Source organism: Artibeus jamaicensis, unplaced genomic scaffold (genome assembly GCF_021234435.1).
Source record: "Artibeus jamaicensis isolate MK-2021 breed Jamaican fruit bat unplaced genomic scaffold, CSHL_Jam_final contig_793, whole genome shotgun sequence".
NCBI lineage: Eukaryota > Metazoa > Chordata > Mammalia > Chiroptera > Phyllostomidae > Artibeus > Artibeus jamaicensis.
In genome coordinates, this window is record NW_026521975.1 from 4,987,910 (window position 1) to 5,004,758 (window position 16,849).

General features: G+C 40.2%; 1 protein-coding gene across 1 annotated transcript in view; it reads right to left on the bottom strand.

Moving 5' to 3' along the window:
* Nucleotides 1-1,232: 1,232 nt before the first annotated feature.
* Nucleotides 1,233-16,849, bottom strand: part of LOC119064938 (protein POLR1D) — a 44,177-nt gene continuing 28,560 nt past the window's right edge. The window contains exon 3 of the mRNA XM_037166850.2: nt 1,233-2,320. Within this exon, the coding sequence (XP_037022745.2) occupies nt 2,053-2,320 (268 nt within the window). The 3' untranslated portion in view covers nt 1,233-2,052. The remainder of the gene's footprint in view (nt 2,321-16,849) is intronic.

Sequence of the window (16,849 nt, forward strand, 5' to 3'; positions counted from 1 at the left end):
ATCTTTTGCTTTTGTCTTATTTAAAAATTACACACTCAGTCCAAACATCTTAGTTATGGATGAGGAAGATGACTGGAAAAGTGACCCAGATAAGGAAGGGCCCGCAAGTAGCAGAAAGCAGAGGAAGGATTAAGGTTTAACTTCTCTAACGTCTATCCTGGGCTGTGTGATCTCTAAATATAGTTATATTGTGGAGTGAACAGTAACACTGAACAAAAGCTCGGTTGGGCCAGTATGTTAACCACAGAAGTAGAAGGTGCCTGGTGTGTATATCTTAGGACCAATCCTTCCCTAGCATTTACTGTATAGATATGGAATAAGAAAAGATAATTTGCTCTTAACATTTATATACAGGAAACTGTGGCTACCCTTAATGAAGGTTTTAAAGATTCTAATAAAAATTTCATAAATGGAACAAAGCTTTTTTAAAGGGAAAATGATTTTGTAAAACACTCATCCTTTAACACAATTATATAGGAAAGGTAAGTATGATTAGTTATGAGCTTCTTTTACTCGAGTATAAGAATATGCTCATTAAAATCATTCCCTTTTAAAGAAAAATAAACTTGCCAGTTTGTTTTAAATACAGAGTGATAGGCAAAGGATTCAATTTCATTTTACTTAACAGGAATTTTAAAAACCTTCACAACTCTGATAAATATTTAAATATATAACATTTCAAACAGCACAAATAATATAGGCTAATGATAACTAGGTTGGGATAAAGTCATATGAACCAAGTTATTCCTTTCGTGTGTCTGAAAGTGACTGGATGAGTCCCTGGGTCTTGGGTGGGAGGAGGGGTGGATGGACCAAGGATGCTCTGGGTGTGTTACCCCTGGGCTTTCAGCTCAGAGCAGACTGAGGGTGTGGTACAGCAGCATGGTAGAGGGAGCAGTACAGTCTATTCTGGTTTCTCTAGAAGTACACCAAAGCAACATTTTCAGATGTGCTCCTTTCTAGCTTTTGGAAAGAGCTTTTTTTGGCTGCCAGGAAGCAGGGAGTGGGACTGCGACAGAGTGATTATCTGGGAGCAGCCAGGCATAAGCTCGGCCACTGTGGAAACTGGGAGGGGGCACAGAGAGACAGATTCTTCTTCCTTTTGTGGGCTGGGGAAGAGGGTGCCTAGTGACATTTTCCTTAGTATAAAAGGAAGAATACAGGTTTGAAGGTTTGTAATTGTATGTTAAAGTCATACCAATATTGAAAAAAACAAGAAAAAGAAAGGCATTGTAAAACTTTTATTTAAAATTAAAACTTTTGAAACAACTATACTAAGAGTGGTTTTCATAGATCTTTAACTAAATAAGACATAACATTAAAATAATTGAGTACACTTTAACTTTTGAGAGTTCTTTTTAAAGCACCACTTAAAGCTTACATATAAAAATTAAATATAGAAAACTCTTCTGTCTCAGGAATGAGTTTGGGGATGCACAAGGGACAACAGACCAATCTTTAACCTCTGCTTATGACAGGGAGCACATGACTCAAAGCCATTTTAAGAGCTTCCTACATTGCTCACTTAAAGGAAAACAAATGAAGAGTTATCAAAGTTTCTTGGTAAATTTCTAGCCCTCGGAAGGCTACAACTTTCCTTAAATATGATTTCTAAATTTTAAATCTGTCACTCCAAAAGGTAAAGTGTTGGATTTACAAGTATTTCATTTTTTGGAGAAATTTTGAGAAATGACCACAACTGCAGCCCATCCAAAAAACCAGAACTAGTTTAACAATCTCTGAAAACCTTTGTTCTAGATTTATTTTGAAACCAATTTCTAAACAAGTTAACACAGAAACAATGCATATGTACACTATACTGCTAAAGTAGCTTAAACTTGCCAGGACATCTTAAGAGCAAGACCCTTTGTACTAACTTTCTTGAAGAGTTTCTAGGTCCCTTTCTGCTTGTCATGGCACACAGGACCTACCGTAAAAACTGCTCTGAGAGGTCGCTCTGCCAGCTCAGGGCATGTCCTCAATAACCTTTTCCGAACACCCCAGTCTACCACATGTAACAGCACTTGTGGCTGGTCCTGCTCCGCCCCTGCCTCATCGCCTGTCTGACCGCTTTCCATATTTGTCCTGGCTGCTCCGCTTCCTCGGTGGAGAATGACTGACGGTGCTTCGATCTTGGAAGCTGTGCTTGTATGGGTGGGCTCTGTGCTTCTTCCGGCTGTCTTCTTTCTGGTTCTGGCTCTTCGCAGGTTCCTCAACGCCCTCTTTTTGTTCATGGTCTTGCTCTTTATGGGAGGGGAGGGTGTTCTTAATTGTGTTAATGAGAAATCTTTTATTGGTGCCAGCAAGAGGACACTTCATCCTGGGGGTGAGAGGAAAAGCAAACAATCGCAAATCAAATAGCTGACTCCAAAGCTGAGCCCAGGAGCATGGCTGGTGCCCAAGAATTCTGCGTGCACAGCACCAAGTTTCTGAACCTGTTCTGCTTTCCTTGCATGCCACCTAGTGTAAACTCGGAGTACAAGGGGGAAAAGCAAGACACTTGGAATTCTTGCGGCCGACTGGCTGGGCCTCATCTGGACCTCTTTCTTCCTCATTGGGACTAACTTTTCTACTCCTTTGTATGTACAGGTATTGACTGCAGTGCCAAATAACTGAATCATTTCATATTTCTCCTTAAACAATAAACACCTGATTTGACTACAATTTGCAGGTTTTTTAAAAAAGATTTTATTTATTTATCTTTAGAGTAGAAGGGAAGGAGAGAGGGAGAGAAATATCAATGTATGGTTGCCCCTAGTACATCCCCTGCTGAGAACTGGCTTGTAACCCAGGCAGGTGCCCTGACTGGGAATTGAACCATGATCCTTTGGTTCGCAGGCCTGCGCTCAATCCACTGAGCTACACCAGCCAGGGTACAATTTGCGTTTTGAGTGAAATATATTGTGGTTTGCTTTTAATTACCAATTAGTAAAAATAAAAAATAAGTACCTCTCCAAGGAACAAAAAAGGATTCCCTGCTATATCTTAAATACTGGAGCTAGATGATTTAATCTAGAAAAAAATTGTCTAAAGAATGCACTAAAACAACCAATATCACCCCAATAAATTTGATAAAAAGATAATCTATAAAAAGACAACAATCACCTTTTAACTTTTAAAAATCTCTTGCACTGTTCAGTTTGGGGCTGCAGCTGTGCTCTGCTGGGGACCAGTACACATGCGCCCGCCCTCTGGGTGTACTTCTGCTGTGTGTGTTTGTGCAGCTTCACAATTCACGGTTCGCAGGAGGGAAGATGTTAATTAATTAAACTGTTAATTAATGTGCTAAGTTATACTTATGTACTACAATATTTATTTCCAGGTGTAGCCAAACTTTCATTTTGGAAAAGAAAACCCCATACAAATGAAAATCTATATATTTCTTTTGGCCTTGAGCCGCCTGCTGTCTGATGAGCTAATGTAGGTGGATATTGATCCCCAATATCAGGCTGGCTGGTATTAAAATGAATGTAGGATTCTATAATCTCCACCTCTGTATCAAACTTTGATTCAAAGAAAATCCCACACAGTACTTCCAGATCACCCCACCAACACTGCACTGTAGTAATTTTGTAGGCTATTACTGTGTAAGTGAAGTATAAACCCTCATCAGCTCAGTGTCACTACAGGGAGGTTAGACCACCTGAGGCAACCAGAATGGCACTGAATCTGGAAGTAAAAGGAGGAGACAAAAAGTCTCCTGCTGCAAATAAGCAACTCTTGAGCCTGCATGAACAGGGAAAACTTCTGAGAAGAATCGGAGACGGTGTATCCATTCAGTGTGCCAGGTGTGGTTCCTGCCCAGACAAGGAAAAGTGGCTGTGGAATGAACTGGAACAGAACAAGCTAGAAGAAAATGTAGAGAAGAGGACAATGGAATGCAGTAGAGTCAGAGGCAACATTTAGAGGTAGTGATGGCACTGGTTTTTTTTCTTGAGGGGGTTTGTTTTCTTTTACCTCAGGAGTATTACAGCCATGGTGAATGAGATGAGGAACAAAGAGGAAAGGTGATAATGAAGATCAAAGAAAAAGTTTTGCAAGTACTGGGGGAAAGCTATTAGCTCCCTGTGGCCCTGTAGGGCTTCACAAGCTTCCAGAAAAAGCACAGCAGCACCATGCTGCCTCAGTCGCAAGAGGGCAAAGCCATTTATACCTCCTGAAGGTACCTTAGCACTGGGCCCTCTATGCAATAAGAGCATGTGATGAAAGGGCAGGCCGAGCTCTTACTTCAGTGGCTGAACAGGGCATCACTGAGTTCAGGTACTGCTTTGGTGAAGAAACTTGAACCACTGCAGTTGCCAACTCAGCAAAGATCCAGAAGAGTATGACACACTGGTATCATGAAGCAGCACAACAGTGCTAGCCTGCAGGAAACACTGTCCTTTAATGCAAAATACAAAATGCTACTACTACTACTACAGTTTTGCCAACTGTGGCCCATTTTTTATGAATAAATGGCCCACATACATCTCTTGGATATAGAAGGCTATGAACAGGGGTGAATAATACCAAGGCACAGAAGAATTCTGGGGTATTTTCACTGGAGCGGGCCATTTCAGTGCTGGCATAACCAATCGCTCCTTCTCTGGATTAAACAAATGTGGCAATATGATTATTGCCAAACAGAACATGATCTTAAACAAAGACTTTGTAACTCCCAGTGAGTTCCACTCTACTTTGCTATCTCCCATGTAAGACTGTGTGTAACACCTCCTGCTTGGCTGCAATGACCAAAGCTTGCTCTGTTAGAGAGTGGTGGAGTCCATGGAGTGAGGGCTGTCACAGGACCCGCTTCCCAGTCTCAGCAAGTGACCAAAAGAGCTATTTAAAGAATGAGATAGTTTTGCGGAATATCCACAAGAAGGCTGGCATTCTTAATGTTGGTTCTGCCTAACATTCTACTCCAGGTGAAATGTCATAGATGACTTAGACAGAACTGATTTACTTGAGGGCAACAGGAGGGAGGCTTCAAAAGTGACTTCTCACAAACATGCCAAGACATATTTCAGAGATGATGACAAGTGCTCATTCAACCTCTATTAACAAATAAGGTGCAGCATTGAGATAAGGGGGTAGTTGTGAGCAGATGTAAAGGTACATGTAGAAAATGATTCCATATGATGAAAAAATCTGGACTAAGGATGTTAAAATATAAGGAGAGTAACATCAATGCTGATGTTTGCGGAAATCCATTGAAAAAGAGCTATTGTGGCCTTAATGTGGTAATGAATTTTGCTGAATCTCACAGCTAGCTGTTTTATTGCTAAGAACTCATATAACACAGTATACTAGCTGAGCACACATGTCTTTGAATCATACTATCTATAAGACTGAAAAATAAATTTGAGACTTTGGCCAAGATGGAGGCATAGGTAGATACACTTCACCTTGTTATACAACCAAAAGAAGGACAACAACCAATTTAAAAACAAAACCAACCAGAACTGACAGAAAATTGAACCGTGTGGAAGTCTGACAACCAAGTAATTAAATAAGAAACATTCATCCAGACCAGTAGGAAGGGTGGAGATGGCAGCTGGGTGGAAAGGACTCAAAGTAAGATGGCAGAGCCAGGTGAGGTGGCGGCTTGCAGATGGGGCAGTCCCACATTCGGTGCAGATAAACCAGGAGGAACAACTGGGGAACTAAACAGACTGCACAACCCAAGGTTCTAGTGTGGGGAAATAAAGCCTCAAAACCTCTGACTGAAAACACCTATGGGGGTGGAGGCGGCAGCAGGAGAAACTCCCAGCCTCACAGGACAGTTTGTTGGAGAGACCCTCAGGGTCCTGAAAGTACAACCAAAAGAAGGACAACAACAAATTCACCCACCTGGGAATCAGCACCAGAAGGAGCCAATTTGATTCTGGGTAGCCAGGGAAGTGACTGAAAACCAGCAGAGTGGAGCAAGTGGCACTGTTCCCTCTCAGACCTCTTCCCCACATACACAGTCACAACGCAGCGATGTGGGTTGCCCTACCCTGGTAAACACCTGAGACTCTGCCTCTTACTACATAACTGGCCTTCTGACACACAGACACACACACACACACACACACACACACACACAGCCCAAATGAAAGAACAGTTCTAAGTTCCAGGAAAAAAACAACTAAGCAATGAAGAGCTAGCCAACCTATCTGATACAGTTCAAAACACTGGTTATCAGGATGCTCCAGGAACTCACTGGGTACTTCAACAGCATAAAAAAGACCCAGGCATCAATGAAGGTTGCATTATGTGAAATTAAAAAAAAAAAAAAATCTATGGGGAACCAACAGTGACAGAAAGGAAACCAGGACTCAAATCAACTGTTTGGAGCAGAAGGAAGAAAGAAACATTCAACCAGAACACAATGAAGAAACAAGAATTCAGTCTTCCGCCAAGATGGAGGTTTAGGTGGATGTGCCGTGCCTCCTCACACAACCAAGTTTAGGGACAACTAAATATTAGCATCAGAAAACACAACCAGAACACGGAAAACTGAACTTTTCGGAAGTCCGCTAACAACAAATTCTTCAGCCCGACCGGTAAGGGGCGAAACCGGCATCGGGTGAGGAGTTACAAAGGAGGGCTCGGTCGGACCCGGGCGCGGAACGGGTTCCAAACCCAGGATTGGACCTAGTGAGCGACCGAGCAACCCACCGGGTGAGCGACTACAGAGGAGACAGTGGGGAGGCGGTGCAGCGAGTTGACTGTGGTTGCCTAATTGCGCGCGAGTGAGGGAGTGAGCGGTTGGACCGGCGGCGGCAGACGGTGCCGCCATTTCCCCGCTCTGACCATGCCCCCACATACAGCGTCACAACCCAGCGACCTGGGACTCCAAGGCGCCGCTTCTCCCACTTAAAGGGCCAGAACAGACCAAAAATGTCGCAGGGAGAACTCAAAGCCCCAGAGATAAATCTAAGTGACGAAGAAATAGCAAAACTCTCAGACACACAGTTTAAAACACTGGTCATCAGCTTCCTCACAGATCTGGTGGATTATAGCCACAAATTAGAGAAACATATGAAGGCTAAATTAAGGGAAATGAATGGAATTCCACAGGAAACCCATAGAGATGAAAAGGAAACTGGGACTCAAATCAATGGAGTGGACCAGAAGAAACCAAATAATGGCCAAACAGAAAAGAGTCAAGGAGCAAGAATTCAAAGAAATGAGGAGAGTCTTAGGAACCTCCAGGACATCTTTAAATGCTCCAATATCCGAATTATAGGGGTACCAGAAGGGGGAGAACAACAACGACCAGTGGAAAAACTATTTGAACAAATAATGAAGAAGAACTTCCCCAATCTGGCGAAGGAAATAGCCTTTTAGGAAGTCCAGGAAGCTCAGAGAATCCCAAAGAAGTTGGACCCAAGGAGGAACACACCAAGGAACATCATAATTACGTTAGTCAAGATTAAAGAGAAGGAGAGAATCTTAAAAGCAGCAATAGAAAAGGAGACAGTTAAAGGAGTTCCCATAAGACTATCAGCTGATTTCTCCAAAGAAACTTTGCAGGCAAGAAGGGGGTGGAGAGAACTATTCCAAGTCATGAAAGGCAAGGACCTACATCCAAGATCACTCTATCCAGCAAAACTATCATTTAGAATGGAAGGGCAGATAAAGTGCTTCCCAGATAAGGCCAAGTTAAAGGCATTCATCATCACCCGGACCTTATTATATAAAATATTAAAGGGACTTATCTAAGAAAAAGAAGATAAAAAATATGAACAGTAAAATTACAACAAACTCACGGCTATTAACAACCAAACCTAAAAACAAAAACAAAGTAAACAACTAGAAAAGGTACAGAATCACAGAAATGGAGATCCCCCACTAAGGGTTATTAGTGGGGGAGGTGGGGGGGGAATGGTATAGAGTATAAGTAGCATAAATGGTAGATAGAAAATAGACAGGGAGGTTAAGAATAGTATAGGAAATGTAGAAACCAAAGAAATTATATGTATGACCCATGGACATGAACTAAAGAAGGAGAATGTGGATGGGAGGGGGTATGTAGGGTACAGGGGAATAAAGGGGGGAAATGGGATAACTTAATAGCATAATAAATAAAATACTCTTAAAAAAAGACTGAATGTGAGACATATTATATAATCTGCCTGTTACCTCTTATCAGTTAAAAGGATATAATAGTGACTATCTTAAAGGGCTGCATGCAGAGCAAATGAGAACATGTCAAGTGCTGAGACTAATACCTGATTAATAATAGTAAGTGTTAGCTTTGGTGCATATCCTACTTCTACTAAATTAGCTGTCTGACAATGGACAAGTTACATAACTCCTGTGTAAATCAGTTTTCCCCATTTAAGTGAGAGTCAGAAGTACTTATCTCGTAGAGCTATTGTGAAGATTTAATGAGATAATGCATAAAGCATGTAGCAGAGTGCCTGACATACAGTAAATCTTCAATACATGTTACCTAAGGCCCTATAATTTCTTATTCACAATTCCAAAACTTAAAATCATCTGCATATCAAGTTCTTTTTATGATGCCACAACTCATTTGGCAGCAAAATCTGACCTAAGCTCACACGTGGATATTCATATCTAGTCTTTGTTCCATTTAGGACAGGCAAGCATATGTTTTGCTAAAGGAATGATAACATTTTGAGCAAGAATCACGGGGGGTACTTGTGGTGCACACCATATGTGCTACAGTTCCTTTCTAAAGTGTGAAATTTATACCTAAATTTGGAAAGTAATCTGGATCCAAGGGTTTAAACAAGAAATCATAAATTCCTTGCAGAAAATAACCTATGCTATTATTATTCACTGTCTCTTCATGAAAAAGAATATATATAGCCCTCGAATCACTTAATTTACCAGGGATTTTTTCCACAGTGACAACTCAACAGAACATTCCAGTTTCAAATCACTTGGGATGATAAGTTAATCAAGAACAGAATAGAATATCTGATGTTTCTCAATTATATATACTAGTGTGTGTGTATATATACACATACACACATATACATACATATTTATGAGCTACCAAGAAAAAGTTAATGAGATATTCTATGGAAATTTTCATAAAAATAGTTAAAGTAAAAAAGTTTCAGTATTTAGAAAGATTAGACTTTTATATCTGAAAAGTTTCACTTTCTAGGCTATCTCAGTTTTCTATGAACACCAAGGTCAATGGTAACTGGGTATTACGTCTGAGCTTACAACTTGTATTTCCTAATATTTTGGGTAGGCAGGTGGTTTCCATGGCTGCTTGCAGATTTAAATTTTTCTACTCATGTTCTTTGTGTTTACCCTTCAGAAAATTACTCTGCTCTCATCTATCATGTCAGAATATGACCTCATTTCATTGATCTCTGTCTTTTTGTTTCTCTTAGTGCCATTTTTTCCCATGTCTCAAATGACATGACAAGCCAGCATTAGATGACTATCTAACTCAACTGCTGTACTGCCTTTTCAGCCAGCACTGAGGTAGAACCCTGAGCCCTGCAATAAAGGCTCAAGTCATGGCTGCTCCATGTGCCTGCTCTATGGCACTGTCTATGCCCAAAAGGGTGCTAGGGTGGGGGACCGAAGGAGGCCACAGGACAGGGCAGCTGCATTCCTGTCTGTAGCTCTGACCCATGCAATGTTGACTTTCTCACCCTGGCTAGTTATCTTTACTTTTGGTATAAAGTTATACTAGCTCATGCGTGAGAGCCAGATTTAAGGTGCTAACAACATAAACTGATATAAAACTCTAAATATAATGAGACTGGTTAATACTACTCTGGAAAGTAGGCCTGACAGCACCAGCAGACTGAAGATCCAGCATTCTACCTACATTAAACTTGAAAAATGAAGCCACTGCGTTCACTTTCAAAGCTGTCAGCCCAGAAGCTGTGCTGAGGGTTCGTGCACACCACAGGAAGGGCAGACTTCCGGAGAATCTGCCATTGGAGAGACTGAGCCTTTCATCTTTATTTATTTATTTTTTTCAATAGGTATACTGTAGAACATAATTGCAAAAATAAGGTGCATTCTTCCTGTAGTTATCACACTAAGTTCAGGTAAAACAGTAAACTGTAAAACAAACTTAGAGAACAAGAAGAGAAAGACATATGTAATCTTTTTTTCAGATTTTGATACTTTTGTCTCTCTGCTGTTTAAGGATGGAGATAGTACTCTACAGATTTAGACCTGCCACTTTGGGTTTATAAAGTAGTGTCATGAATATGACCCATCCAGTAGTGACACATGATCATCAGCCAATAGTAATAGCACTAGTGATGCTAACACTTATGAAACAGTCACCCTGTACTCATTGCATTTCTCTGACCACAGGACATGGAGCTGGAATTGCAACCAGGGAGTCTGATGCTAGAGCCCACCCTCCTCACACCATTTTAGATGAACCAAGAGGAGCAGAAGAAAGGTGTGCTGCCGTCTAATCAGATGGCCAATTTCCAGAGCAGTTAGGGAAAGAAACTGTAGGTGAAAAGCCCATCAGCACACATATAGCTAAGGCTTTACTGCCTAGGACAGGCACCAGGAAGCAGATCTGTCCGCAGCATCAAGTCATCTAAGAATAGCTGTCTACTCACAAGCCCAAGCAGAGAACTTGTCAAACACACTTGAATTGACTTTGCTTTTTGGAAGTACAATAGGCAGTGGAAAATTATGGTTCTAACTTTTAGGGTTTGGGAAAATGAGTCCTTGTGATCATGGAAGCAAAGTTCCAGCCAATGCATCCCACCCAATTCATTCCTTCATGCCATGGCCAAACTCATGCCCACACCGGCGGCAGACAGCACTTTATCTTCCATTCTCTACATGTCTGTACCCTCTCAGAAACAAGTACAAGTATGCTTCCAACATGCCAGGAAATAAGGGCACTATTTTAAAGTCTTGATTACAACTCATTTTGTTGTTTAATGCTGCCACAACTACCATAACCCCCCATGCGGCTAGTTTATAATCTGACAATCAAATGCCTCAGCAGTGACCACATGAGAAATTCTTTTACAGTGTTATGGTCCCCATTACTAAACTGTTCATCCTTAATTTTTCTGCATACAACAGTCCTGAGGCCCACAGGTTTTTCAGTGCACTTTGTATGTCATACCATACCTCAAAGTAATGAAAAATAGTTGACACAGATGCACATAGATACAGTTATTTTTACAAATATTTCATGTTTCATATGTAAGGTATTATGCTAGGTCCTGAGGCAAAGACAAATACCAGATTCTGTCTCTGGATTTCTGCTCTTTGGGGCACTACTGAGAGGAAAGAAGCTCTGGAAAGATGAAATTCAGAAGCAGATATGTACATAGTGGTGAAATGAGGTAGACAGTAGGCTATGTCCTTGGCCTCCTGTTCCCTCAGCAACAAAAAACATTTACGCAGCCATAGGATCCAATGGAAACTTTCTGGGCTCTCTGATGCACTTTCAGAATTGGATAGAAAAGGAATGTGGGAAGCTGGGGCAGGAAGCATCGGTGATGTTTTGATGTTAACAAACAATAATCCACAGAAGAGAGGTAGTACATAGCTAGAGACAAGAAAGCGAACTTCTAGGCCCATCAGCAGTTGGCTAGCCACGGCCTGGGAAACCTCTTTGGGACCCGTGTTCTTAAACTGTAAAGAAAAAGCTTTGGATTTCTGTGGCCCTGAAATACTGCCAAGAGCCTCAGCCATGCTGAGCCTCACTCTGAAATTCAAGCACTTTCTCTTTCTAGCTGCTGCACTGGGCTCACCTGCTCACTCGTCACTTTCCACAAATGGATTAACAACTTTAAGGCAAGGAAAGCACCTTCTTTATTGCTGCCTATGTTTGGCCTCTTACCATACCTACTGGTGCTCTGTGAATATTCAAATGAGTATAAATGCAATGCCTAGATAGTCAAAAGCTGATGACAGAAAGTAGAATGATGTAAGTGACAGTCTCCCTTATGATCCCATGCCAAAGAGAAAGCACCCCAAAATGTCATGCTCTATAAAAACAACTAGGATAAAAAAATGAAAAATCAATTTATGCCAGATTAGACCTTTGGAACTTTTTGTACCAAAAGATAAGCCTTTCCAAGTATAAGGCTGAAGTTCTACAGGCACTAGATTCAAGAATGTGACCAGAATAAAAACAGTTTTGTAGCCAATGAAGTTGAGTGTGTTTCTAAAATTTATGCTTATAAATTTCTTAATGTCAACTCAAAAGTCACATGGGCCAATATTTCAGCTTCTCTGAAACCTTTGTCAAGAACACTTTTAAAGACATTCTTTTGATGAAATATTTTCAAGTATAGAGCAGCAAATGGTCTTTTTCTTTATAAAATAAAAATGGCCTTACACTTGCATTCCCTTTAGTTCAGCCATTTCTTTCTGGCGATGATTCAATTACCTCACCAAGACCATTTTATGTAATATTGAAGAAGAAAAAGAAATGTCACTCTAGTTTTATTTTAAATTTTAAAGCACAAATAAAGGTTTTCTAGATCAGGGGTGTCAAACTCATTTTCACTGGGGGCCACATCAGCCTCGAGGTTGCCTTCAGAGGGCCCAATGTAAATTCAGGACTGTACAAATGGAACTACTCCTTAACAGTTAAGTGAGAGCTTGGCGTTGCTGGGTAGAAACAAGGTGCCGGGCCAGTAAACAAGGTGGAGGGCTGGATCTGGCCTGTGGGCCATGTGTTTGCCACCTGTGTCCTAGATGCTTAGAAAAAGAGACCCACTAGTAAACAACAAACTGTCTACTCCTTGCAGATCTGTCCAAGGAGGTCCACTGGACAGCCATGGATCTGGGGATACCAGGATTTGACACCTGGCTACTCAAGTATAGTCAGGCTGTTTGCCCAGGAAAGGTGTGGGGAAACTCTGGACACTGCAGAGCGGGTTGGTATCATTCTTTTTAATAAACAGGGATTAGTATAGTGTTTTTCAAATTTGTGTGCACTTTAGAATCACCTGGGAATCTTTTTAAAAGTCCAAAACCCAAGCCGTACCTCAAATTAACAGTCTTTGATGGTAGGACACAGACGTCCTTTTCTTCCTCCTTTCTGCTAACTGAAATTAGCAGATTTAATGGTGCTACAATATTAGACCATGTGGAAAAGAATAACAACCTATGATTGGGATATTTGGAAACTGGAAAGAACCTGGATCCTCAATAACTTTATGGAACTGCCAATCTAACTGATATGATACCAAAAGAGTACATCAACATTTCCATAGATCTCAAGATGGCTTAGGCATATGGTACTGTCCCGGGGGGCAAAAAGCTGATATTGACATACTAGTTATTTCACTACCTGGAAATTCTAGTAAGCAAAGTGGCATGAAGGTGGTCAGAATAAATGACTTCTAGCTGCCTAGAAACAACTAACTGGTCTTCTTGAACACTTCTCATGTAGCAAGAATTCTGACTGGTATTTTCCTATTCACTTGTCAAATCATCTGAATTTATGATTTCACTCTATGCTAATTCTTTAGATTGGACCAATGACTAATGTCAACCTAACGAAGGTCCTGACTTACATCAAAAACCAAAGCAGCCTGCCCCTAACAAAGTTTGTACTAATGTGACTCCCATTAGCACAGGGAACTTATCTCAGTAAAGGACAGAGGACTAGAAAGAAGATAAAAGCAGATTTAACTACTGATAATATTCACTGCTCCATGCCAGGACCCTTGCTAAGTGTTTTCAGACATACTATCTCACCAAAGTTTTACAACCATCCTTCCAGGAGGTAGGTATTTTTTTGAATCTGTTACATACGGACTGACTCACACTGGATTATTTCACTTTATTATATCACTTTGTCCATAAATACATCAGAATGAATTTCTAAAAAAAAATAGCTTTTTAAAAATAACAGCACTATCATTTTTGCATATAAAAATAAATATTAATTCCTTAATAGCATCAAATACCTCCAACTTTAGTTAGTTTGAGTAAGAATTCTAATACGCTACATGTTTTACTAGATGTGTCTGAAACCTATTCATTCATAGGGTACTCCTCCTCTTCCTCCTCCATTTCTCCTTGCAATTCAATTGTTAAACTAAGTTGTTTTTCCATAGAATGTCACAACATTTTGGATTTTTGTGACTTTATTCCTCTAGTGTTGTTTGACAGGTTGCTCTACCCTCTGTATTTCCTGCAAACTAGTAGTTCTACTGGAGAATTGACCAGATTTGAGTTCAACTTTTTGACGAGGATGTGTTAAGTGGTAGTATGCCTTTCTTACTGTAGTGCAAAGGCTGATCAATGAATTCAGGTGTTGTCAGAATGACCCAGGAAGTTCCCCATCAATTTTTCATCTGATAAATAGTCATTGGTGACCTTTACCTAGATTTAATCTATCATTAGGGATGGTAAAATGATGACATTCTTTTAAAAAATATATCTATTTATTTATTTTTAGAGAGAGGGGAAGGGAAGGAGAGAGGGAGAGAAGTATCAATGTGTGGGTACCTCTCATGTGCCCCACTACTGGGGACCTGGCCTGCAACCTAGGCATGTGCCCTGACTGGGAATTGAACTGGTGACCCTTTGGTTCATAGCCCTCACTCAATCCACTGAGCTACATGAGCCAGGGCTGACATTCCTTTTTTTAAACCAGCGTTACTGAGGTATAATTCATACAGAATAAAAATTATCCTTTTAAATAGTAGTATTAATTTTGACAAATATATAAAGTCATGTAATTACCACGAAAGTCAAAATATAGAATGGTTCCATCATCCATAAAAGTTCTGCAGTAAATCCCTTCCTTCTACCCCCATTTCCTGGCAAATGATGATCCATTCTGGCCTTTCTAAAATGTCATATAAATGAAATCTCCATGATGTTTGGTGTCTAGCTTCTTTCCCTTAGCACAATGCTTCTGGAAGCATCAGTAGCTGCTCCCACCACTACTGATGCAGTGAGCATCAATAGTTCTTTCCCTTTTTATTAATGAGTAGTGGTGAATGTATGGATAGAACCACAATTTCTTTATCTACTCATCAACCAATGGACATCTGGGTTATTTCCAATTTTGAGCTATCAAGAATAAAGTTGCTATTAACATTATTGTACAGATTTTTGTACGGGATTAAGTTTTCAATTCTCTGGTAATTGGTTAGAATACTGTATGTAAGAAATTGTTAATTGTTTTTCAAAGTGGCTGTACAATTTCACATTTTCACCAACTAGTTGTTCCATATTTTCACCTTTATTTGGTACTGGAAGTTTTTTAATTTTTTTATTTTAGTGATTCTAGTGGATATGCTATGGCAGCTATCATTTTTAACTTGCTTTTTCCTGGTAACTAATGATTTGAGCACCTTTTCGTATGCTTACTGACAAATCTTGTATCATTTTTGATGAAGTGTTTACTGAAATGTTTTGTCTATTTTAAATGAGATTGTCTCTTAATTAAGAATTACATTATGTAGTTATCATTTTATTATCATATTTTTATCTTACTTTTTCTTCTTTTTCTTGAAGAAATCTCTTTAATGTATCCTGTAAGTTGGTTTGGTGGAGATGAACTCCTTTAGCTTTTTCTTGTCTAAGAAGCTTTTTATCCCTCTTTGAATCTAAATTATAGACTTGCTGGGTTGGATAATCTTGGTTGTAAGTCCTTGCTTTTCATCACTTTGAAAATTTTATGTTAATCTCTTTTGGCCTTCAAAGTTTCTGTTGAGAAGTCAGCTGACAGTCTTATAGGAGCTCTCTTATACTAAGTACTTATCTCTTGTTACTTTTAAGATTCTCTCTTTGTATTTAACCTTTGAGATTTTAATTATGATGTACCTTGGTATGAACCTCTCTGGGTTTGTCTTACTTGGGACTGTCTGTGCTTCCTTAACTTGTATGTCTACTTCCTTCTCCAGGTTAGAAAAGTTTTCTGTCATTATTTCTTCAAAGAGGTTTTTAATCCCTTGTGCTCTCTGTTCTCCTTCTGGTATTCCTTCAATATGGACATTGGTATGATTGATGCTGTCTCAGAAGCCCCTTGAACTATCCTCATTTAAAAAAATTCTTTTATCTTTTGGCTGTTCTGATTGGGTATTTCCTGCTTCCTTTTTTTTTCAAATCACTGATTTGGTTCTCTGCTTCATCTACCTTCCTATTTCCTATAATGTAGTCTTCATTTCTATTAGTGTATTCTTAATTTCTGGCTGGCCCTTTTTTATGTTTTCTATCTCATTTTTACGTCTTTATTAAAGTTCTCAATTAATTCATCTAATCTTCCCTACTAAGCATGCTTCTAATCAGTGTTTTGAACTCTGCATCTGGTAGATTGCATGACTCCATTTTGTTTAGTTCTTTTCTGGAGTTTTGTTCTGTTCTTTCATTTAGGACATGTCTCTGTCTCCTCAAGTTGTCAACCTCCCTGTGTTTGCTTCTATGTATTAAGTGGATCTGCTATGTCTCCAGGTCCTGGTAAAGTGGCCTTACACAGGAGGTGCTGTACGGGACCCAGTGATACAGTCTCCCTGGTTACCTGAGTGGGGTGCTCCAGGTGTGTCCTTTGCGTGGGTTATGTGTCACCTCCAGTTGTAGTTGAGACTTGACTACTTTTGGCACATCAGTGAGAGGAATTGACCTTTAGGCTGCTTGGTTGTGAGGAATGACCATGATTATAGTGGAGGAACTATTGGGCAGGCACTGACCCCACAGAACAGGAGTTACTTTAGCAGGGGTCTGATGCCTGCTGAGCCTGCCCTCTGGGTGTATTATTTATGGAGGTGCTTGTATAGTGCTTTGGTGTGGTCTGAAGCTGACCACCAGGTGTGTTAGTTCTGGGTCCTCTTGGGATGGAATCTGGTACAGGCCAAGGTCAGCTGCTGCCTGTGCCTGGTGTCACTTTGTATGAACTACAAAGTGATCTGCAGAAGGCTGTCACTCG